General features: G+C 44.2%; 2 protein-coding genes across 9 annotated transcripts in view; both read right to left on the reverse strand.

Annotated features, from left to right (window-relative positions):
* Nucleotides 1-24,791, reverse strand: part of FARS2 (phenylalanyl-tRNA synthetase 2, mitochondrial) — a 371,125-nt gene that overhangs the window by 121,304 nt on the left and 225,030 nt on the right. The gene's annotated exons all lie outside the window — the stretch shown is intronic.
* LOC140907029 (uncharacterized) lies at nucleotides 2,499-4,540 on the reverse strand. Its single transcript, XM_073332134.2, has 2 exons — nucleotides 3,678-4,540; nucleotides 2,499-3,091 (listed from the first exon to the last, which is right to left on the reverse strand). Exons 1-2 carry the CDS (start codon nucleotides 4,258-4,260, stop codon nucleotides 2,550-2,552), a joined length of 1,125 nt encoding a protein of 374 aa, XP_073188235.2. The 5' UTR covers nucleotides 4,261-4,540; the 3' UTR covers nucleotides 2,499-2,549.

A 24,791-nucleotide genomic window follows, 5' to 3' on the forward strand; every position in this document is an offset into this window, starting at 1 on the left:
ACATATCGTCAGGCCCCCGTTCCCTCCCTCCCCCCGTGAAAGCAAGGGCAGACAATCATTTCGCGCCTTTTTTCCTGAGTTACCTGTGCAGACGCCATACCACGGCAAGCATGGAGCCCGCTCAGGTAACCGTCACCCTATGTCTCCTGGGTGCTGGCAGACGCGGTACGGCTTTGCTGCACAGTAGCAGCAACCCATTGCCTTCTGGCAGCAGACGGTGCAATACGACTGGTAGTCGTCCTCGTCGTGTCCGAGGTGCTCCTGGCCACGTCGGCTGGGAGCGCCTGGGCAGACATGGGCGCAGGGACTAAATTTGGAGTGACTTGACCAGGTCATTCTCTTCAGTCCTGCAGTCCTATTGAACCATCTTATGGTGAGCGGGCAGGCGATACGGACTGCTAGCAGTCGTACTGTACCATCTTCTGCCAGGCAGGCAAGAGATGAGGATTGCTAGCAGTCGTATTGTACCATCTTATACCAGGCAGGCAAGAGATGAAGATGGCTAGCAGTCGTACTGTACCATCTTCTGCCGAGCAGCCATGAGATGTGGATGGCATGCAGTCCTTCTGCACCGTCTGCTGCCAGCCAAAGATGTAAAAGATAGATGGAGTGAGTCAGAACAAGAAATAGACCAGATTTGTTTTGTACTCATTTGCCTCCTCCCCTGTCTAGATCACACTGCAGTCACTCACAGAGAAGGTGCAGCGAGGTAAATCTAGCCATGTATCAATCAGAGGCCAGGCTAACCTCCTTGTTCCAATAAGAACGATAACTTGTTCCAATAACAACGATAACTTAGGTGCACCATTTCTTATTGGAACCCTCCGTGCAGTCCTGCCTGAAATACTCCTTGATGTACAGGCACACCCTTTGTTGATTTTAGCTCCCTGAAGCCAACCCTGTAAGCCGTGTCGTCAGTTGCCCCTCCCTCCATCAGAGCAACGGCAGACAATCGTTCCGCGCCTTTTTTCTGTGCGGACGCCATACCAAGGCAAGCATGGAGGCCGCTCAGCTCACTTTGGCAATTAGGAGCACATTAACCACCACACGCATTATCCAGCAGTATATGCAGCACCAGAACATGGCAACGCGATACCGGGCGAGGAGGCGACGTCAGCGCGGTCCCGTGAGTGATCAGGACATGGACACAGATTTCTCTGAAAGCATGGGCCCTGACAATGCATGCATCATGGTGCTAATGGGGCAGGTTCATGCTGTGGAACGCCGATTCTGGGCTCGGGAAACAAGCACAGACTGGTGGGACCGCATAGTGTTGCAGGTCTGGGACGATTCCCAGTGGCTGCGAAACTTTCGCATGCGTAGGGGCACTTTCATGGAACTTTGTGACTTGCTTTCCCCTGCCCTGAAGCGCATGAATACCAAGATGAGAGCAGCCCTCACAGTTGAGAAGCGAGTGGCAATAGCCCTGTGGAAGCTTGCAACGCCAGACAGCTACCGGTCAGTTGGGAATCAATTTGGAGTGGGCAAATCTACTGTTGGGGCTGCTGTGATGCAAGTAGCCCACGCAATCAAAGATCTGCTGATATCAAGGGTAGTGACCCTGGGAAATGTGCAGGTCATAGTGGATGGCTTTGCTGCAATGGGATTCCCTAACTGTGGTGGGGCTATAGATGGAACCCATATCCCTATCTTGGCACCGGAGCACCAAGCCGCCGAGTACATAAACCGCAAGGGGTACTTTTCGATAGTGCTGCAAGCTCTGGTGGATCACAAGGGACGTTTCACCAACATCAACGTGGGATGGCCGGGAAAGGTGCATGATGCTCGCATCTTCAGGAACTCTGGTCTGTTTCAAAAGCTGCAGGAAGGGACTTTCTTCCTAAACCAGAAAATAACTGTTGGGGATGTTGAAATGCCTATATGTATCCTTGGGGACCCAGCCTACCCCTTAATGCCATGGCTCATGAAGCCGTACACAGGCAGCCTGGACAGTAGTCAGGAGCTGTTCAACTACAGGCTGAGCAAGTGCAGAATGGTGGTAGAATGTGCATTTGGACGTTTAAAGGCGCGTTGGCGCAGTTTACTGACTCACTTAGACCTCAGCGAAACCAATATTCCCACTGTAATTGCTGCTTGCTGTGTGCTCCACAATATCTGTGAGAGTAAGGGGGAGACGTTTATGGCGGGGTGGGAGGTTGAGGCAAATCGCCTAGCTGCTGGTTACGCGCAGCCAGACACCAGGGCGGTTAGAAGAGCACAGGAGGGCGCGGTACGCATCAGAGAAGCTTTGAAAACCAGTTTCATGACTGGCCAGGCTACGGTGTGAAAGTTCTGTTTGTTTCTCCTTGATGAAACCCCTTGCCCCTTGGTTCACTCTACTTCCCTGTAAGCTAACCACCCTCCCCTCCTCCCTTTAATCATTGCTTGCAGAGGCAATAAAGTCATTGCTGCTTCACAGTCATGCATTTGTTATTCATTCATCACACAAATAGGGAGATGACTACCAAGGTAGCCCAGGAGGGGTGGTGGAGGAGGGAAGGAAAATGCCACACAGCACTTTAAGCACAGCACTTTAAAAGTTTACAACTTTACAATTTATTGAATGACAGCCTTCTTTTTTTTGGGCAATCCTCTGTGGTGGAGTGGCTGGTTGGCTGGAGGCCCCCCCACCGCGTTCTTGGGCGTCTGGGTGTGGAGGCTATGGAACTTGGGGAGGAGGGCGGTTGGTTACAGAGGGGCAGCAGTGGCAGTCTGTGCTCCAGCTGCCTTTGCTGCAGCTCAACCATACACTGGAGCATACTGGTTTGGTCCTGCAGCAGCCTCAGCATTGAATCCTGCCTCCTCTCATCACGCTGCCGCCACATTTGAGCTTCAGCCCTGTCTTCAGCCCGCCACTTACTCTCTTCAGCCCGCCACTTACTCTCTTCAGCCCGCCACCTCTCCTCCCGGTCATTTTGTGCTTTCCTGCACTCTGACATTATTTGCCTCCACGCATTCGTCTGTGCTCTGTCAGTGTGGGAGGACAGCATGAGCTCGGAGAACATTTCATCGCGAGTGCGTTTTTTTTTCTTTCTAAGCTTCACTAGCCTCTGGGAAGGAGAAGATCCTGTGATCATTGAAACACATGCAGCTGGTGGAGAAAAAAAGGGACAGCAGTATTTAAAAAGACACATTTTATAAAACAGTCGCTACACTCTTTCAGGGTAAACCTTGCTGTTAACATTACATACATAGCACATGTGCTTTCGTTACAAGGTCGCATTTTGCCTCCTCCCACCGCGTGACTACCCCCTCAACCTTCCCCCCTCCCTGTGGCTAACAGCGGGGTACATTTCTGTTTAGCCACAGGCAAACAGCCCAGCAGGAATGGGCTCCTCTGAGTGTCCCCTGAAGAAAAGCACTCTATTTCAACCAGGTGACCATGAATTATATCTCACTCTCCTGAGGATAACACAGAGAGATAAAGAACGGATTTTGGTTGAATGCCAGCAAACATACACTGCAATGCTTTGTTCTACAGTGATTCCCGAGTACGTGTTACTGGCCTGGAGTGGTAAAGTGTCCTACCATGAAGGACGAAATAAGGCTGCCCTCCCCAGAAACCTTTTGCAAAGGCTTTAGGACTACATCTAGGAGAACCGCAAATGCCAGGGCAAAGTAATCCTTTCACATGCTTGCTTTTAAACCATGTATAGCATTTTAAAAGGTACACTCACCAGAGGTCCCTTCTCCGCCTGCTGGGTCCAGGAGGCAGCCTTGGGTGGGTTCGGGGGGTACTGGCTCCAGGTCTAGGGGGAGAAACAGTTCCTGGCTGTCGGGAAAACCGGTTTCTCCGCTTGCTTGCTGTGAGCTATCTACAACCTCCTCCTCCTCCTCATCTTCTTCGTCCCCAAAACCTACTTCCGTATTGCCTCCATCTCCATTGAAGGAGTCAAACAACACGGCTGGGGTAGTGGTGGCTGAACCCCTTAAAATGGCATGCAGCTCATCATAGAAGCGGCATGTTTGGGGCTCTGACCCAGAGCGGCTGTTCGCCTCTCTGGTTTTCTGGTAGGCTTGCCTCAGCTCCTTCAGTTTCACGCGGCACTGCTTCGGGTCCCTGTTATGGCCTCTGTCCTTCATGCCCTGGGAGATTTTCACAAAGGTTTTGGCATTTCGAAAACTGGAACGGAGTTCTGATAGCACGGATTCCTCTCCCCATACAGCGATCAGATCCCGTACCTCCCGTTCGGTCCATGCTGGAGCTCTTTTGCGATTCTGGGACTCCATCATGGTCACCTGTGCTGATGAGCTCTGCATGGTCACCTGCAGCTTGCCACGCTGGCCAAACAGGAAATGAGATTCAAAAGTTCGCGGTTCTTTTCCTGTCTACCTGGCCAGTGCATCTGAGTTGAGAGTGCTGTCCAGAGCAGTCAGAATGGAGCACTCTGGGATAGCTCCCGGAGGCCAATACCATCGAATTGTGTCCACAGTACCCCAAATTCGAGCCGGCAACGTCGATTTAAGCGCTAATCCACTTGTCAGGGGTGGAGTAAGGAAATCGATTTTAAGAGCCCTTTAAGTCGAAATAAAGGGCTTCATTGTGTGGACGGGTGCAGGTTTAAATCGATTTAACGCTGCTAAATTCGACCTAAAGTCCTAATGTAGACCAGGGCTAAATGAATAAAAGGAATACACCTCCTCTTACACCACAGCCAGAGCTGTGGATGTTGGAGACACCCTAGACTTACTGTGTTAATACAAAGTTAACATACATTATGTTGTTAATAATACCAGCGTGATAAGACTCTGTTTTAATATATTTCACCCTCACCCCACAAGTTACATTACATTCTCCACTACCAAAGAACCGTAGCAACTTATTGACTAATTTCAAGGTATTTAGGGACTAATCCAAAACCCATTGAAGTCACAACTCTGTATCAGGTCCTTCATTTTAAGAAAAGCAGGAGACTTGCCTGAAATAAACACAAACACAATCTGCATCTAATCTAGATGGTAGCTATGTATTTCACACTTAGAAGTATGATGTTAAACAGCAATACTGCAAAAAATACATATCATTGCCGTTTCTTAATGCCCTGAATCTGAAAGGTGCTGAGCATCCGTAGGTCATGCTAAAGTCTTTTGCTGTTGATTTCAGTGGAAGCAGGACTGGACCATTAATATGGAGACAGCACTAATATTCCCAGTTAAACTCAGACCTACAAGGCCAGATCCTTCAAAAACACTTGAGAGTAACCTTACTTATGTGAGTAATGCCGCTGAACTCAATGACACTACGTACATAATAATGCTACTCATGGACATAAGCATTTACAGGATCTGATCCTTTTTCTGCATTACCAAGTCTTCAGGAAAACTAAATGTATCCCTGGAGAATTAACCCTTGAAATTACTGCCTTAGACTAACAAATGTATTATTATTTTTTTAAACAGAGATGGAAAGAATATTAGCCTTTCATCTCCAAATAGACAAATATAGTTTAAACACTATCAAATAGTTAATAGATACCGCAAAGCTCCTTAATATTTTGGTAAAAGGTATTCTTTTACTCAGACTTATAATATACAAAACTCCTGTATGTTCAAAGATAAAGGGCAATAGTCTTATATTCTTGTCACTCTTTGCCACTGACTGCAGTCAATGGCACTGCAGAGGTATGAAGTCAGTGCCCAATTTGGTTCCCAAGTGGACTACCTGGTTCAAAAGTGCAATTGGTTAAATAGTTGTAAAACTAGATGGTAGGCCACTATCCCCACCCACAAATGGTGGACATATAAAAGGGACAGTCCTAGATTTTTGAACTGGAAGCCTAAAATTAGGCTCTTAAATCCATATTTAGACACCTAAGTAAGTGACCTGAATTTCAAAAATGCTGAGTGCCCAGCAATTCCCAATAGCATCAACAGGCCCTGTTGCTTCCAGATGTGCAGGTTCATTAACTGAGGTTCCACAGAATCTCAAATCCCTGATGAGACTGTGGATTTTTTGTGTGAAACTGAGCAAAGAAAACCCTGAACTGGCTGGCAAACGGGTGGTTTCCTTTACTCCCCAAATACATGAGAGGAGGCCATCTAACCTGTTTTCCCTTTTACCCTCCCGCCCAGTCCTGCAAGACTCAGGTGAGGAATGCAAATGAGCCTCATGCCTCTTGAAAATGCTAGAGGGGAGCCATTCTTCCTCTTGCAAAATGGCAACAAAACAAGCATAGGAGCCTAGGAAAAAGGTCACAAGTGGGAAATGCTGGAACCTACTCAGTCACCCTGGAGAGAGGAATGTGGGAAGTCCTTTACCAAACTTTTCCACGCTTCAAAAAATGAGCAAAGGGTTAGAGGTGAGGAGGTTCTTGTTGTATCCAGTCTAATTTGCCCCTCCGTAACATTTATAACTGAATACTGCAACGTTCATAAAATAACTTACAAGAAAAATATGATTTTTTCTAATTCAAAAAGAATTGTAGTATGCTGCACAGCTTGTGGGGGCAAGTGTTCCTTCAGCTAATAAAAACCAACCAAAGAAAGTTCTCTTCAGGGCTTTTCCTAAACCAAACGTTCCTTCTGTTTTCAGGTTCAAGGCAAACAATAGCCTCAAACTCCCTTTCCTCAAGGTTTAATAGAAATTGACTGTTGTCTGACTGGTTTTATTGGCAAACCCCTCGACACTGCTGTTTGGCTCTCCAGCCTCTACCAGCAGACACCCCTTGATTGCCGTTTCCTCCTCCCTTTATATAGTGTAGGCAGGTTTCCTCAGAAGGTAATGGACTCCAGTAGCTTCTAAACTAAGCCCTGCTTGCTAATCCTTGCCTCCCAGTTTTAAATCCAGGGTTTCTTGACGCAGTTCCTTCCTGACAGTCCCAGGGTACAGATAAGTACTAGGCCCTGCCACATACCCCACATATGAACTTTTTTTGTTCTTAAGATTTGAAAGTAACTTGAGAGGCTTGAGAAACTATAGAACCATTTGCAGAACACGGTCAGACATTAATCAGGGTTACTATACAGTTCTGGCGATGCTGTTGGCAACACTGTTGGCAAACCACAGTTGCCAACTTTCACGCGGTAAATAAGCACCCCGACTTTCACAATAAGCCAAAATCAAGCTAATCTCATTTCAAAACAAGGCCAAAACAAGCTAATCTCTAAGAACCCCAACACCCTATGTGACTAGATCCCCCGGTGTGCAGTCTGGGACTGTGGTGGGCCCACTGTGCATCCCTAACTCTCTCACCCCCTTGTCCCTGCTTGCTGGGAGATGATAAAAAAAAAAAAAAAAAAAAAAGAAGCAACAAGCTACAACAAGCAACAAGCCAAACAAGCAACAAGCTACAAGTAAAAACTAGCCAGCAAGCAACTCACAAGCCAATTAAGCCAAAAACAACCCCAATTTCTGCATTTTGTTTTGCAGGTTTGATATGTCTGCTGCAAACTCTATGCTATTTCCTTTTCCCCAGTCCACAGTTTTCTATATAATGAGCTTTATAATTGTGCCATTTTAGATTCTCTCTCCACACCTCCATTTTCAACTATTACAGCACATGTACCTTACGCACTTTTCAGTACTCTCATGAAAACTAGATAAAACTAGATATATGATTACAGTATCCACAAGGTATTTCCACTAAGTACAAGGGAGTACGGGAATACTGCAAATACCTGAGATAACTTTATGTAATTAACCAGGCAAAATTGGAAAGTATTTAAGGGTGAGCATTGAATTATTAAATAAAATAGACTCTTTTGAGGATCTTTGCCCAATGATACATGTTTACGGTTAGAGATCAAGAACAACAATAAGCCATAAATCAGTTTCTGGCTTCCCTCTAATAAAAAATAAACAAAATGCATCTTAACACTGCAGCCATGGTGCATGGTACTTACTGTCATATGAAATGGGGAACTGCGCATCCTGCTCTGCCAACTTGTAGAGTATATCTACCTCTACGTATTAGGTCTATCTGATATACTTAACCACCTTGGCGACTTAAGTACCAAATGCATGTGCTTAGACCCTCTAACATCACCAGATCTGCAGGAGAAACCTGGTGATGGATTCAGGCTACAGGAATCACGTGCTGATCACAAGGGTACTCTCTGCTCATTCGAACAGAGTCGGGACTGCCAACTAAACTGAACCAAGATTCCCCCCCAGCCATATAAAAGAGAAGCCTCACAAGATACTACTTTACTTACAAAAGAGAAAGACCTGCATATGGGTCCTTCCTGCCCTTGGGGAGAATGCTGCCCGAGAACGGGAAAGGGTTAGTGCTAGGAGTGAAAACAACACATCAGTAGTACCAAATGACCAATATTTTATCCTAGCCCAAAGCTCTAAAAAGCTGGTCGCACTGCACTGTTTTTGCCCAGTGATTTTTACAAATATTTTGCATTAGTGTTATATGTTTTTCCAAATACAATGATCAAACTACAGCATGCTGAAGGGAACAGGAGAGGAACTTTCTGATATGGTGTTTCACTAAAATTCTCTCTCTCAGCTACTGCGGAGACAAAATGACACTACACAATGAACCGTAAATTGAAAAAGTAGGAAAAAAGCTTAACTTGTATTTCGACAGCTGTGACACAAATACGATTTTAAAAACCGTGTTAGCAATTCCACAACAGTCAAACTATTAAAAAAGCCAACTGTGTTTTACTGTCATCACTGTTCTAGCCAGAAAATAAATACATGAAGACTATCAGCATTATTGCTGCCACAGCTTTAATAGTCCTGCATTGCCTATATTTTGGATAAATGTACATAAACTGCACAGGGTTTTAATGTGACATAATAGTCTCACGCCTGTAACAGATAACCCTTTCTCAATACATTCAGTGCTGAAGCTACACCAATCCACTGTTATGGTTGGAAATTTAAACACACAACAGACATGAAATTCAAATTTGCAATTGTAGCTTGATCCATTTGCACATACGGTAGTATTTTGTATTAGTGTATATACTGTTAAATTTATGCTTTCATATTTATGCCCAACGTAGCCAATTTACAGTTGCTGCAGAAAGCATAACTTTGCATTTCTCGGCTGTCATGGGTGTAAATTCCTAGCCATAATGTTCCATTAAGGGAGGGTCCTCCCCTCATCAAATTTCGCTTTCTTTTTTATATTCCAGTAAAGAGGTAAAAGTACAAACAAGCAAAACAAATTTGATGTCACAGACAAATATATACAGAATGGCCCTGGTCCTGCAAAATGCCTTCAATTCCCAGTAACACTTAGCACCTTGCAGGATCAGGCCCTTTTCCAGCCTACAACCCGAGTTATTTCACTGACCACATCATTACCCATTCAAATCAATGCTTGAGAATACTGTGGGCTAGACTGTGGAATTTAACCAACAGGCTGGATTTGGGAGTAGCACACTGCTTTACTCTCCCAGAAGGAGCTCTGGGAGAGACTGTGCTTCTAGAGGCAGGATCTCATGCTGAGGAACCCAGCATGGAGGGGGAGTAGACATGATGTACCATCTTTGGTACCATCAGCACACCTGTGCAGCTTTGCAAGCCAGTGTAGAGGAGGCTGGGAGGGGAAGACAGGACTTTGGGCCTGGCCTCCCCATCCTTTTGGGGGTGATTTATGCTCCCTGGAGCTTAGGCACTGTGATTATGCATGGCCCTTGCAAAAGCAGGAATGGCTTTCCTTATAGCAAGGCCCAGGCACAACCTACCATATATTTGAAGGTCTGCTATATAAGGTACGTGAATGCCAAAACGGTGTTTGAAAAACAATTAAGTGTGACAAACCCCTTTTTTACTGTGCTCTGACAACTCCACCATAGCCAAAAGAAATTTCACCAATTTTCTCCAGTTTACTTCATTTTTTGGCCAAGAACAAGCATGGTAAATGTAGTCTGGGCCAGGGAGCCCAGCCCACAGAGGAGAATGGGGGCATGGGGCACATGGACCTCAACTTCTAGGAGGCTTGGCAGCCGTATTATCAAGTCAAAATTTTTGGATGTTCAGTTGTTTGGTTTTTTTTGCTGAAAAGTTGAAAATTTCCATGGAGCCTCCCCCATTTTCAACCCAGCTCTGTTCATGACAAATGCCAGGGACCCCAGCCATAATTCTAGTACTTGGTGGCTGATCAGAACTTTTGATTCCTAAGCTGCATTTAATAACACACAAAAAATGCTGGCACTGCCCTTCTCTTTCAGATGAGAACCCAAATTAAAGCCAGATCCTACCACAACAAGCATTTGTCTGTTAATTCTGTTACTGATTTGAATGCCAATATTCACCAACACGTTGCATCCATCAAACAATATCCAGGTTTCCATTCCATTTATAACAGTTAATATCCCCCTCACTTGGGTGATACAGAGAAGGGAAACTCAGATTCCTCTCCTGAGATCAATACCCTGAAGAACAATTGCACATTTGGCAGCAAGAGCTGATTTGTTTGTCAGCAGAAGTCCACACAATTAAAACAACGTTGGATTACAAATAGCTGCTGCTTCTGATCTTAGCAAACACTTTTCTTTTTCATTTTTTTCCTCTCCATACAAGAAAATATAAGGAAATATTTTGTGGCTATGAATCAGCGCTCAGCACCTTAGCCACAACACTGCCTCCTCCCCACGTGAGGTAAGTCTTAGCAGGAAAAGCTACCAAGAGTTGATAACATGATGATATCGTATGTCAGGCTCCCTGCAGGTACAACATAGGAAAACATTTAAAAGTATGCGTTCTGTTTAGGCTCCTGGGTCTCCAGCTAACTTCTTCCCATCCCATTCAGCCACCTACTCCATTGCTGCAGAAATAATCACGAACAGCCTGAAACAAATTCATGGGTGTTCTTTTGTCACAATGAAACCAAAACCTAACAGCAGTAAACAGCACCCTTCCCAAACACTGATGCAGCTATGGTTCATTACAGAAGCAGCTGCCTAGCTGAGAGGAGGTGGAAAGGGCAAGCGGTGTTCAATATGACATTGAAGGATTAACATGTGGAACAACTGAAGGGAAGTTCAAAGCGTTATAGATGAGTATATCTCAGCAGCTCCCGCCTGCCTGAACTGCAGCAAGGACCGACAAGAAGAATGGTGCTCTAGCAGAACTCAGATGTGTGGTCAGTGGGGCTGGTAAACACTGAAGAGGAGAGGGCAGAATGCACAAACCTATGAGATATCAGGGAGGGCTGCACTCCTAAAACTGCAGGCTGGAGAGCTGAAACAGTATCTTCCTGTCAAAGCCCCCGTGCATGTTTGTCATTCTAGACAGAACATAGTAAATATACCTTTTTAAATGGTGTGTTTAGATAATATTTTAACTTGTGGCTATCTGGGAAAAAATGTAACAAATTACAGAGACGGTCTGAGAACAAATAGCTGCTGCCCAGCTGTCAAATATCTGTCTTTAGACAAAAAAGAGAAAGGTTGCTCTTTCCTTGAAAATTCTGTGTATTAAAATATAGTAATAGCTCTCTCCCACATATAACCCACAACAGACAAGTCTTCACACCCACGTATGAATTATCCTTTCTGATCCATGTTAAACCATTTAACAACATAAAACATTTATGAGATTAATGCTCAGAACAACTGAAAAGGGAAGAGAAGGTACAGTATTCATGCCACTTCATGGACACAGGCACCCATGGACAGATGCTGTGCATCTTGGCAAAGCACTGCACAAAACAGAAATCTAAAACATTGTCTGACCCAGGAGCTTCTGTTTGGCACAGCAATTAATGCGTTTAATATTTAAAAAGTAAAACTGTACCCAGCTGTCATTTCGGGGACCAGCACAAACACACGCACAGAATAACACAACGGGGGGGAACAATTCATACTTTTTACTGACAACTATGTATTAAAAACTCTTATAGTGTATTAATGTCAAGTTCATGTTGGCACAAGAGTAAAACATACAGAATTAAAGTTCAGTTATAATCTGAAAAGAGGCTGGGAAAATGGCATCGTGGCATTCCATAATGATTGTGCCTCTGACTCCAGTTCAAATGTGCTCAGCCTGCACATAAGAAGGATAGGTTTGCCAGCTGCCATCCCTACAAACTCAACCTGGCATCTAGAAGTTCTTCCCCGCTTGTGCATTTTCACCAAACATAAAATATTCCGCAGGCCAAATTAGACCCTGTGTGACACCTATGAATTGAATTCAGTGGAGTTACTCCAGATTTACATCTATAAATCGTTTGGTTTAAATAAAAGCAGCATTTGACACGGAGCCTATAAAGGGAATTTTTAAGAAGCTGGGCATTGAAAGTACATGGGTTGGGTCATATCCTGATTTGGCTTCAAGGAATTTATTATTAACAACAACAAAGACAATAGTAATAATACTACCTAGCCCTTCATCTAACCCCTACCACTTTTCAACTAAGAGTCATCCTTCCCTGATACTTAGAGATTCAAACTTGGGTACCATTCAGGGCAAACCACACAAGTGTAGACATTGGTACAAAACCTAGTAATTTTCTAAAATAAGGGCATGAACCCACAACTTTCTGCAAAAGTGCAGTCCCACAGAAGTCAGTGGGATGAGCCCAAACTCTTCACAAGACTTTCTGCAATGAGATCCTGGGCAATTGTCTAATCACGCTCTCCTGTTACTTATAGCTCTGAGAATGAGCTTAAATATGTGTTGAGAAAGTCCATAATACTGCAGGCTACTGTGCCTTTCTAAAGCTAGTGGAAATAAACACAGTGCTCATATTCATTACACTATTTTAAACAACAATTTTGTTATTTTAAATGTTTAATTTATTCAAACTTGTTACTGTTTTACTTCTCTGAATGAAAAAAGCATCTAGTTTTTTAAACAGATCTCTAGGGTCCAATAATTCAAAAAGCTGGATGGACTTTATGCAACCTTCCACATACAAAAAATCACTTCTATTTCTACTACAAAGTCATTTTTATACTCTAGTAAGTTATACACAATTGAAGGGGGAAGGGAATAGAGGAGTATACATAAATGAAGGGGCCAGTTTAACCTTAACTAAAGCATCAACGTTATACTGTATACAGCACAGAAATACTCACATGCACTGGTGCAATATACACACAGAGTGCTCTTTTGGAAAACTTCCCAAGAGCAGTAGCCAACATGCAAAATGTCACAATTACGTTACTAGTGAGATGACATTAGTGAAAGTAAAATTACTCTTTTGGAGCACCAAGCAATGTTTCAGTTACAGATATTTTAACCTTATACTTTTTAAAGAAATGCAATCAGTTGTTGGGACCAGTGTAAATGAACATCTTGATCTGAACATAGGGGCACCATTCACAGATGACACTGAACTAGAAGGTGTTTGAATACCACTGAGGACAGAGGGGTTCCAGAGAGATTAGAAATATGGCCAGAAAAAAACAAAAAGAAAATAAGATTCAATTTGAAAATATGTCTGGGGGAAAATAATTTGAAATACAGATAGTTCGATAGGAAAGAAACCTGGAAAGCAATAATGCAGAAAGAATCTTAGAGGGATAGTGGCCAGTAAATTATATACAAGTTTGAAATGTGAAACAGCTGTAAAAAAGGTCTGATTCTATGCTTCATACCCAGAGGGTATACAGATACAGAGCAGGGAGGCGACAGTCCCTCTCTAGACATCATAGGTGAGAGTGCACTGGCTATACTACCATCAGGTCAGTAGGCAGCTCAGATACAGAAGGATACTAACAAACTGGATGGTGTTAAGAAAAAGGAAGCAGAGATGGTTTGGGACCAGGAGGAACTGAGCAGGAGAAAATTCCCTACTACAACCAGGATCTCCCTTCTAACCTATGGCCCGCCAACCACCATCCAAACAAACAAACAACATTTTTAGTATTTGTTAGTTACTGGTAATGTGCTCAGTGCTGGGCAAGGCAAAAATAAACAGCCCATGCCATGGGACAGACAAGACTAACAGGCAGACCTAGAAAAAGGTGCTGACTTAAAATTCCCTCCCCCATCTTCTCAGTTTCTTACAAACCTCTTGAAAATGTTGGGATGGAGAAGACATTTGATTGCCAAGGGCTCCTCTGGCAACATTAACTCTACCACCTGAACATATGCATTCTGTTCATGTGCCTTTCTCTTAGGCCAGTGGTTCCCAAACTCCAGTCTGAGGAGCACTTACTAGCAGTCTGCAGAGCTAATTGGTTATATGATGCTAGCTCTCCTCCTGGTTTCAAGCAGCTAAATGTCATTAGAAGACAGCTACAAGCATATCCATACTTTTCTAATATTATTTGCCCATTTAAGCAATTGCTGTGGGATCATATGCAATCACAAGTGGCTCTCCCAGTTGGGAGGTGGCTCGCCCAGTGTGGGACTAGGAAGGGGGTATGAAATGGAATGGACTCTCTCTTTCTCAGAAGCTAATCTCTGGGGACAAATTCTGGTAACTAAGTAAATGGGATTTGCATAGAGGTATGGGAGAATAAATCATAGAGCCATAGGGTTAGAAGGGACCGCAAGGATCATCTAGTCTAATCCCCTGCCAGGATGCAGTATTTGTTGTGTCTAACCATCCAAGACAAATGGCTATCCAGCCTCCTTTGGAAAACCTCCAATGAAGAAGCTATCACGACTTCCCTAGGCAGTGTGTTCCGTTGTCCTACTGTTCTTACAGCTAGGAAGTTTTTCCTGAGATTTAATCTAAATCTGCTATGCAATGAAACAGAATCCTTTTCCCGCCTGGCCAAGTGTGAGCATAAGCTGCCCTGCAGCTGCTACTGAAGCAGCTCCATATCTACTGTGTCCCTCTCCATGGGAGTACTGACTAATGGCTAGAGATTGCCCTCTGCACTTGTCTCCACAGGCTGTCCCCCACAAAGAGAACTGCACTGGTTCCATTGCAATTGGGTAGAAGGCACCTAGGGGTGGGAAAAGGTGCATAAAAAGCAAACAGTTAAGCAAGAAATATCATATACATATAATATAAGTCTCAGACCTGGACGTTTCTAAGAACTACTTAGCATACCTGGAGGAAGTTGGCAATAGGTTGATATACTCAGTAGAAACCCAATTTATCAGCAGCTACTATGGGCCTGAGTTTAAGAGGTGCTGAGCACCTGCAGCTTCTACCAAAGACGATGGTAAGCTCAAGCACTCAGCACCTCTCAGGCTCAGATGTCATATTTTCTTGTTTTGGTACCTACTTTTTCTTGTTATGCTTAATAACAACACCGAGATAAATTGCTCAGTGGGATAAAATATTGCACTTATCAACAATTCCCATCAGAGCTTTATATATAAATAAAAAATGCAAGTCTTAGAAAACTGACTTAAGCAACAGGAAGACATTCTTTTAAATATATAGCTTAACCATATAAACAAATCACATCCAACATTTTATTTTAACTCAGAAGAAAAATATCACTGGGCACATTCGGTTGATAACATTTCCTTTTCCCCTCATTACGTTCCACCAATCCGGAGAGCTGTTTTCTAAGCAGTAGCTTCTCCACAACACCCAAGCGGGACTTGCACCAATATTCCGTGCATATCCAAACATGCAGGAATTACTGCACCAAGAACCTGTGGCCAAATGCAGCATGCGTAGAAGCTCTTCTGAGCCCGCTACCAAGCTGTAATGTTTAAAAAAAAACAGCAAAGAGATTTTAAAGTGATGGTGCAACATATTTCCTTGACAGATGCAGCTTCACACAATGCCCTGGACATTGCTGTAGCTCTAGTGGAATGAGCCTTTCTAGTAAATGGGAGAAAAATGCCCCCATCCCCGTAAGCCTCTCAGACACGAGCTGATCTGTATTGCTTAGGAAATGTTACTATATATGGCCCCATAAGAGCTATGCTCCCTAAGGCTCGTGGTCTGAGCGTATCAGTGATGGCTCTGAAATACTAATGGGGATGAATGAATAAAGAGAACTTCTGAACACCAGAGCTATGTCTATTACAGGTTTTTCCATTCTACTTTTCAAAGCAACAATAGGAAAAGGGGTTCAATATTACTGTTTTAGGAGAATATGTTTAATTTGGAAACAAATATGCAAACTAGACTTTAAATCTGTGTGAAGGTGCTACAGGATGGAAGTAATCAATGGTAATTTATTTATTTATTTATTTTTAAGTGAAATCCCTTCCAGTCACAAGATCCTAGTTATTTTTTTTACATTTTGTTCCCTGGAGTGACTACTAAATGTCACTTGTACCACATTCCAGAATGACACAGGAAACAGGAGAAGGATATTACAATATTGATATAGCTTCTTTCCCCCCATACTGTGCCTTGTATTGTTTGGCTTTTCTCTGTAGCTTAATTCTTATTCTGATCAGAGAAGAAGTAGCTGAAAACCAGATTTTTATTAACACTATATACATCTAACGGTGCTCATGCCCACACCTACATACATACAAACATATGCACAATCCCTTCCCATTTTCTAATGATAGCCACAGCAGCTCAGCTGTGAAAGGTAATCATGATGATTGAATGGGATTTGTGGATGGATATTAGAGCACCCTTTATCAAAAGCTCTTTGCAAGATGCATTTGTGTGTAAAATGCTTCCACAAATGCTAAAATAGCCATCAAGTAAACTCATCTTTGACAGAATCCAAAATGCCCTTCTCCCAGAGCATTGGTAAAAGGAACATAGAGCGGTATCAAAAACTCTTTCTCTTTCTTTATTTTATAATGTATATACATGCGCACACATACATCTAAATAAATTCACATCTCCCTCTCTCTGTTTATTCACAAATGAAATGTCTACGCACACTCATATACATAAAATGCACAGTTTACAGTATTACTATATTGTGGTAGCACTTAAGAGCTCCAAACCAGAGATCAGGGTCCCTTTGTGCTAGGCAATTTACAAACACATAACGTAAAGATAGTCCCTGCCCCGAAGACGTACTTACAGCAGCACGTATAGCACAGTCATTGCATGCCCAGCTAGCACAAGTATAAACAGCAGTATAGACGATAAAGCACAGCTGAGCAGAGTGCCCTACATGCCAGAACCTCAGGGTATATACCCTAAACAGCTCTCTACATGCACAAGCAGTGCCTCCAATGTCTAACATTGCGCCGCTACTGTGCATGCCATCGTAGGTGTAGACATCGCCTAAGTATAAAGTGAGAGACAACAGGCAGATACAGAAAACAGATTGGGAGCACACAAGGTAACAATGGGGCAGTTACAACAGGAGTGGACACAGAAAGCTCACAGAGGTGAAGTGACTTGCCCAGAGTCACACAGCAGATCAATGACAGGGCTTGCAATAGAACCCAGATGCTACGCTGAACTCTGGGTGCAATCCCTTATCCAATAGACTGGAATTTATTCGAGTAAGAATTGACATAAAATGTTACAGGCCCACTAGTACCACAGGAGAATTTTCCACATACCCATGCCTTTATAGAAAGTAATAAATTTGTCCCTGAGAAGTGCTGAGCACCTGACTCCCACTGAAATCAATAGTAGTTGGTACTCAGAGCCTCTTACAATAAGCTCTAAATCTGTTATTATTTTAAAACTCTGTGTTTATCCCATCATCTGATAGTAATTTAAAATGAGTTTTTAACATATCGCTGATGGAAACTGCTCCATGGTTTATTTAAGCACTTTGTCTAACCATTACGCTTCACTATTTAGGATGTTATAAAGACGGGGTTGATGCATTCCGCAGCAGAATTATTCATTTGTGAGCTATTTGTTTTAAAGAATCCCAACTCGTCAAACTATGAAAATATGAGGTTTAGAGATCAGACAGCACTGCAGTACATTTACTTTTTAAAGCTCCTTTAAGCTTTTGCTACGTACCCATTTAAGAAGTAGCAGATGTACTGTTGTTTGGTTACATTTGCTTTCACCTTAAAAAAAATGCAGGTAGCAGTATTATATGACTGGAAAGAAATCTATCTATTGCATCATTTAATTGGGGATCAGCCCTGCTTTGAGGTTGGACTAGATGACCTCCTGAGGTCCCTTCCAACCCTGATATTCTATGATTCTATGATCACTCCATCTGCAATGCTACAGTGAATGTGTCAGCACTGGCAATTGGTAATTCCTTTTTTCTTGATCTTATTATTTTGAGGGAAAAACCACTGTTGAACTGAAAATTCTATTAGGGCCATATAGCCTCCACTTTTTGTGTAAAGATGCACTGAAAGGAAGTTCCTAATGGTATGTCCCAGATTACTGGGGATCTCTTTAAAATGATATTGAAGGATGTAACTATTGGGCTTATTTATCATGTTTGCATTTTATGAGTATTCACCCAGTAATGACTAAAAAGCTAATATCCTGACCCAGAATGCTCTGGGCTGAGGGTAAAATCTGGGATGGATAGTCTTGGGTCAGCTTCTTCTGTTATTGTTCGAAAGTCCTTGTCAGGAATCTGGAGGGGATATGTAAAGGATATTATATTTAGCTGCAAAGATTTGAAGTCAGGTATACTGCCCTGGTGCCCCAAATATGGAGGACTATGGAGGCGCAGAAAAAAAAATACAGCCAAAACCTGTGTCCTGGGAATCTCCCCTGTGCTGTTCCTAGCCCCGCATAGCAGGTACAACTGTGACCTTTTTGATAGGGGTCAAAGACAATGCAGTGGAGGTTTCCCTGGTTTAGAACAGTAGTAACTTACAAGTAGAGCCCTACAAATCTGCAAGTATCTGCTTTATATCCGTGGACCATTTCTGCGGATAGCAGCGCAGATGTGGATACAAATTTTGTATCCGCGTAGGGCTCTGATGGTAAGAGCCGGACGGGCAGCTGTGAGGAACCGCGGCACAGATCCTCCACCTGCCCTGGGCTGGGAGCCTGGGAGGCAGGGACACTGGGCTGGTGGCTGCTTGGGCCCCAGACCCAGAGCAGGTGGAGGGTCTGCCGTGGCTCCCCACAGCTGCCCACCTGGCTCTTACCATGGCCAGGCTGTGGATCCAAGCTACCTCCCTCCCCTGGCTGGAGCCGGGTCTGAGAGAGCCACACTGGCAGCTGTGGGGAGCCTGTGTTCCTCCTCCTGCCCTGGGCGGAGGGACTGGGGAGGCAGAGACACTGAGTGGGGGGGTTGGGACATTTGGTGGGGGGCTGGTGGAAGGGACACAGGGTAGGGGCTGGGACACTGGGCAGAGGGCTGTGGGGGCCCTGCCCAGGGCAGATGGAGGGTCCGCTGTGGCTCAGAGCCGCAGCCCGGCCACGGTAAGAGCCAGGTGAGAAGCTGTGGGGAGCTGCGGTGGACCCTCGACCTGGGTGGGGGAGCAGCACTCGGGCAGTTCCACAGGTCTGCCCCCTTCCCCCGGTCAGACCAGCGTGGAGCCCACCTGGGGAGTCATGGCAGACCCTCCACTTGCCTGCGGCACAGGGGTAGGGAGAGGCTGAGAGCAGCCCCCGGCCGTGTCCCCACCCCCCCCAGGCTCTCCGCCCAGCTGAGGGCAGGTGGAGGGTCCGCAACTCCATGCAGGCTCCCCACTGCTGCCCATGCAATAATATTGTCAGGGGGTAGATAATAATATTGTCAGGGGATGCATCAGAGCCTCAGCCTGGGCTCCAATGTAGGGCACTGCAAATCCGCAGATATCTGCGGATAATTTTGTGTATCCGCGCAGGGCTATACTTACAAGGCTGTTTAGGGTACAAGTTACACAAAGTCCCAAGAGGAACAGGCTAAGCACAGGGTTACCTGACTCTTCTCTATTTCTACCAGAAAATGCACCTTGTTTTCAAGACAGGGCTCTGGCACCTTAATTGTATGGAGGAATGATTGCAGCTACATGGTGAGGGACGAGACATGGAATCGGATCCAAAATCCTTTAGCATCAATAGGAGCCTTTCTATTGACTTCAATGGGCTTTGGACCTGGCCCACAATGCATAGATACATTTTTCCTCTGAAGGCCACTCTTACAAATTGGGACCTGGGGCTGGATATCCCTTTCAGCAGATAGAGGGTGGCATTTGCATCTAAGTTTTTCCCCTTTTCCCCTTCCTCAAATTCTTCCCACCCATTCTACTTCCTCAGAATTCCCTCTCTCTTCCATTCAGGCTTCCTCCTCAGAGGTTCTGAGACTTCAAGGTAGGGGAAGTGGGAGTGGAAGACTGAAGTATCTGGCCAGCCGACTTCTCTCCCTGCCTAAACTACTCATGGCCCTCATGGCTTTGTGACAACTCCCCTGCTGTGGTTTGTGCTGTTAAATAAGCAGAAGCAGAGATGGGGAGTAGTCACAAAGAAATGAAAGCACTGAGTGAACACGTTGGCTGAGTTGAAGGGTTTCAAGTGCTGGCTTCTGGCTGACTGTTCAGCCAAAACAGAGAACAGCTCCTGGTATCAGGTGGGATGGAAAGATACTTTCTGTTGCAAGCTGTAAACAATCCTGGGATGTTGGCTGAGACTGTTAGCAAATATGCAAAGGCAGGGGAGCATATGGCTGTTGGACTACAGGTTTTCAACACAGCAGAGAATTAATTTCCTTAGTAAGAAAATATAGAAATTGGTCCAGCTTTTACAGTTACTTACAATTACAGCTGTTTTAACTCTGCAATATATTCTGACCTGAGGAGATACACAGTGGCCTCATAAAATGCAACCAAGGAAAGCAAGCAACTGAGAGAATGACACTGCTCCGTTCATATTCAGAGAATGTATTCTTTTTCCTTCTAAAATGAAATGCCTCACTGGGATATCAGAGCACAAAGCAGAGAACTCGGTGCATCTAAAAAGTACAGCTCCCATCTTTAGTTTCCAGAGCCCAGTCACAGCACTGCTATATAAATAACTAGAAACTGGAAAATCACTCTAGCTATTGACATGATAATTAAGCAGAGGGGATGGGAACATAAGACTCTGTGAATATTTTAAGGTTGTAAATGGCCAAGAATTATTTAGCATGTTTATGAAGAATGTGGGAGATTATCTGTATTTTTTAAATTAATGTATATTTCCTATTGGTCCACTATCATGCTATCTGTTACCTGGCTACAAGAGTAAATGTAATCTAGGTGGAAGTGGGGGGTTACACTTCTGCAAGAAGGCAGATGATGGACCAAGAAGGTGGTCAGGGAAAGTGCGGGCCCCTTACTGAATGGGGGAGGCAACCTAGTGACAGAGGATGTGGAAAAAGCTAATGTATTCAATGCTTTTTCGCCTCTGTCTTCACGAACAAGGTCAGCTCCCAGTCTGCTGCACTGGGCAGCACAGTATGGGAAGGAGGTGACCAGCCCTCTGTGGAGAAAGAAGTGGTTCAGGACTATTTAGAAAAACTGGACAAGCAAAAGTCCATGGGGCCAGATGCACTGCATCCGAGGGTGCTAAAGGAGGTGGCGGATGTGATTGTAGAGCCACTGGCCATTATCTTTTAAAACTCATGGCGACTGGGTGAGGTCCCAGATGACTGGAAAAAGGCTAATGTAGTGCCCATCTTTAAAAAAGGGAAGGAGGATAATCCAGGGAACTACAGGCCAGTCAGCCTCACCTCAGTCCCTGGAAAAATCATGGAGCAGGTCCTCAAGGAATCAATTCTGAAGCACTTAGAGGAGAGGAAAGTGACCAGGAACAGTCAGCATGGATTCATCAAGGGCAAGTCATGCCTGACTAACCTATTTGCCTTCTATGATGAGATAATTGGCTCTGTGGATGAAAGGAAAGCAGTGGACATGTTATTCCTTGACTTTTGATTTGGTCTCCCACAGTATTCTTGCCAACAAGTTAAAGAAGTATTGGCTGGATGAATGGACTATAAGGTAGACAGAAAGCTGGCTAGATCATCGGGCTGAATGGGAAGTGATCTATGGCTCCATGTCTAGTTGGCAGCCAGTATCAAGCGGGGGGGGGTCGGTCCCGGGTTTGTTCAATATCTTCATTAATGATCTGGAGGATGGCGTGGATTGCACCCTCAGCAAATTTGCAGAAGACACTAAATTGGGAGGAGAAGTAGATACGCTGGAGGGTAGGGATAGGATACAGAGTGACCTAGACAAATTGGAGGAATGGGCCAAAAGAAATCTGATGAGGTTCAATAAGGACAAGCGCAGAGTCCTGCACTTAGGAAGGAAGAATCCCATGCACTGCTACAGACTAGGAACCAAGTGGCTAGGCAGCAATTCTGCAGAAAAGGACCTAGTGGTTACAGTGGACAAGAAGCTGGATATGAGTCAACAGTGTGTCCTTGTTGCCAAGAAGGCCAACGCCATTCTGGGCTGTATAAGTAGAAGCATTGCCAGCAGATCGAGGGACGTGATCATTCCCCTCTATTCAGCATTGGTGAGGCCTCATCTGGAGTACTGTATCCAGTTTGGGGCCCCACACAACAAGAAGGATGTGGAAAAATTGGAAAGAGTCCAGCAGAGGGCAACAAAAATAATTAGGGGGCTGGAGCACAAGACTTATGAGGAGAGGCTGAGGGAACTGGGATTATTTAGTCTGCAGAAAAGAATGAGGGGGGGGGGGGGATTTGATAGCTGCTTTCAACTACCTGAAAGGGGGTTCCAAAGAGGATGGATCTAGACTGTTCTCAGTGGTACCAGATGATAGAACAAGGAGTAATGGTCTCAAGTTGCAGTGGGGGAGGTTTAGGTTGGATATTAGGAAAAACTATTTCACTAGGAGGGTGGTGAAGCACTGGAATGGGTTACCTAGGGAGGTGGTGGAATCTCCTTCCTTTGAGGTTTTTAAGGTCAGGCTTGACAAAGCCCTAGCTTGGATGATTTAGTTGGGAATTAGGTCTTGCTTTGAGCAGGGGGTTGGACTAGATGACCTCCTGAGGTCCCTTCCAACCCTGATATTCTATGATGTAGCTAGCCCAATCACTAGTATTTATCCAAACAGTAAAGGCATCAAGATCTGCTGCTGCCCTTTTTGTCCACGTTCAAGAGGGGCACAGCTGACCTGCTCCTGTTGTGCTGAGATTGCCAGCCAAAGACTGCTGACTTGCTAACGATTCTGATCTGGGGTAACAAACACAGAGGGCTGGTATGAATGGAAAAAAATCCCAGGGCAAAACCAAAAGTTAGAATCTGCTGTTAAAACAGAGACGCTCTCCAGCAACGGAATACAGAAGACAAGACTGGGCAGGAGGAGCCGGAGGTGCAGAAAAATCCTGGACTCCGTGGAAGACAGTGACTATGATTCAAAGGATGCTCAAGAGGGGTGAGGAAACTGAGGGAGGGTCTTGAACACAGATGTTTGTTATTTTTGCATAGATCTGTATAACTCTGGTGCTTTGGCTGTGAGTACAGTTTGTGTAGTTAGAGGTGCCTTTGTTAAGTCTGTGTGGTACCTGTTTTAACTGTCCCCAGGTCCCCAAAGGGTGAAACAGTAATTAAGAGTACACACGAGGGTGGACCACTGGAGAGGTATGACTGAGACCGTGTGTATGTGTGCGCACAAGTGCCTAGGGCAGCTGGACTACATCCTGAAATATTCCAGGAGTGGGAATTAACAGCTATTCTAGGGTTGGTAGTTAGAGGCTCCTTACATCTTTTCTCCACACCAATTAGCATGTCTGCACAAGGCCAGACATAATTTGCCCCTTAGGCAATACAGAGGTAGCATCAAGAAGTGATAGCTGCTGGAAACATCTGAGCTCAGGTCAGATTTCTTATAGCTTCCACTCCACATCCAGTGGGAACCAGGAGCTAATACTATGCAGAAAAAAAACAAAGTTTTAAGGGTGTTTGGAATGTTCATTAAATTGAAAGGTTAGATACAATTCCAGTAGGTATATTTTTGCACTACTGAACTTGTGGTTTCATCTGAGAATCAATTTACAGTATCATACGATGGCAGAGTTGCCATGGTAATTAAGTTTTTCAACACTAATCACTACTGGAATCATGTATGATTTGTTAGCATATGAGCTATTGGTCCCAGGTGGTCTTGATTTAGACCCTTTATTAAACCCCTCTCTATCTCCACAGCCAAAAATGCAAAACTAAATTTGCATGGTGTATTTTTGAGTTCTGGAGCAAAGCATACACTATACCCCTCTTTCCCCCACTGTCTGAGTTGCAGACGTTTTGGGGGACATTACACCAATTTTAAGAGAGTTACTATATATCTATGACAGGTTTCAGAGTAGCAGCTGTGTTAGTCTGTATCCGCAAAAAGAAAGAGTACTTGTGGCACCTTAGAGACTAACAAATTTATTTGAGCATAAATACAGCTCACTTCATCGGATGTATGTAGTGGAAAATACAGTGGGGAGATTTTATATACACAGAGAACTATATATCTATGTTACTCTAAATCAGACAATTTCTTCCCCTACTTGACTTGAGATGGGAGATGATACCTACAAGGACAGGTTCTCCTTTTATGGCTTGTGACCTTGATTTTTGTGGCCTCCCGTTTGCCTTTTCACAAGGAAAAATAATAAGTGTGATCTATCACATGCAAATGGGTCCATAGGTGCTAGAACTAAGGGTGCTAGGGGTACTGCGACATCCTCTGGCTTGAAGTGGTTTCCATCATATGCAGGGCTTACAGTTTGGTTCAATGGCTCTCAGAACCCCCACTATACAAATTGTTCCAGAACCCCTGAATGGGTCAGGAGTGGATAAAGCCTGGGAAGATTTTCCAATTTATTTGTTTGTTTACTTACTAGAAACAGGGAAATCGCCATTATATCACAACGTCAACTTAAAAACAAACAAACACCGTATTGTCTGTCTTTTTCATTCTATATCTTGAATAATCTTTTCGTCATTTCTTTCACTCTGTGTATTCTCTGGAATCCACTCTAGAAATGTTGCTTTTCTCTTTTGCCTCTCACCTAATTTATTTTACCTTTCAATGTTATTTTTCACTTCCTTTCCTCCTATCTCCTCCATTTCTAAACCACCCTTTTCTTCTCTTCCCCCCATCCAGCCAGCCCCGCAAATCCTCTATCCT

The sequence above is a fragment of the Lepidochelys kempii genome, chromosome 2 (assembly GCF_965140285.1).
Source record: "Lepidochelys kempii isolate rLepKem1 chromosome 2, rLepKem1.hap1, whole genome shotgun sequence".
Lineage (NCBI taxonomy): Eukaryota > Metazoa > Chordata > Testudines > Cheloniidae > Lepidochelys > Lepidochelys kempii.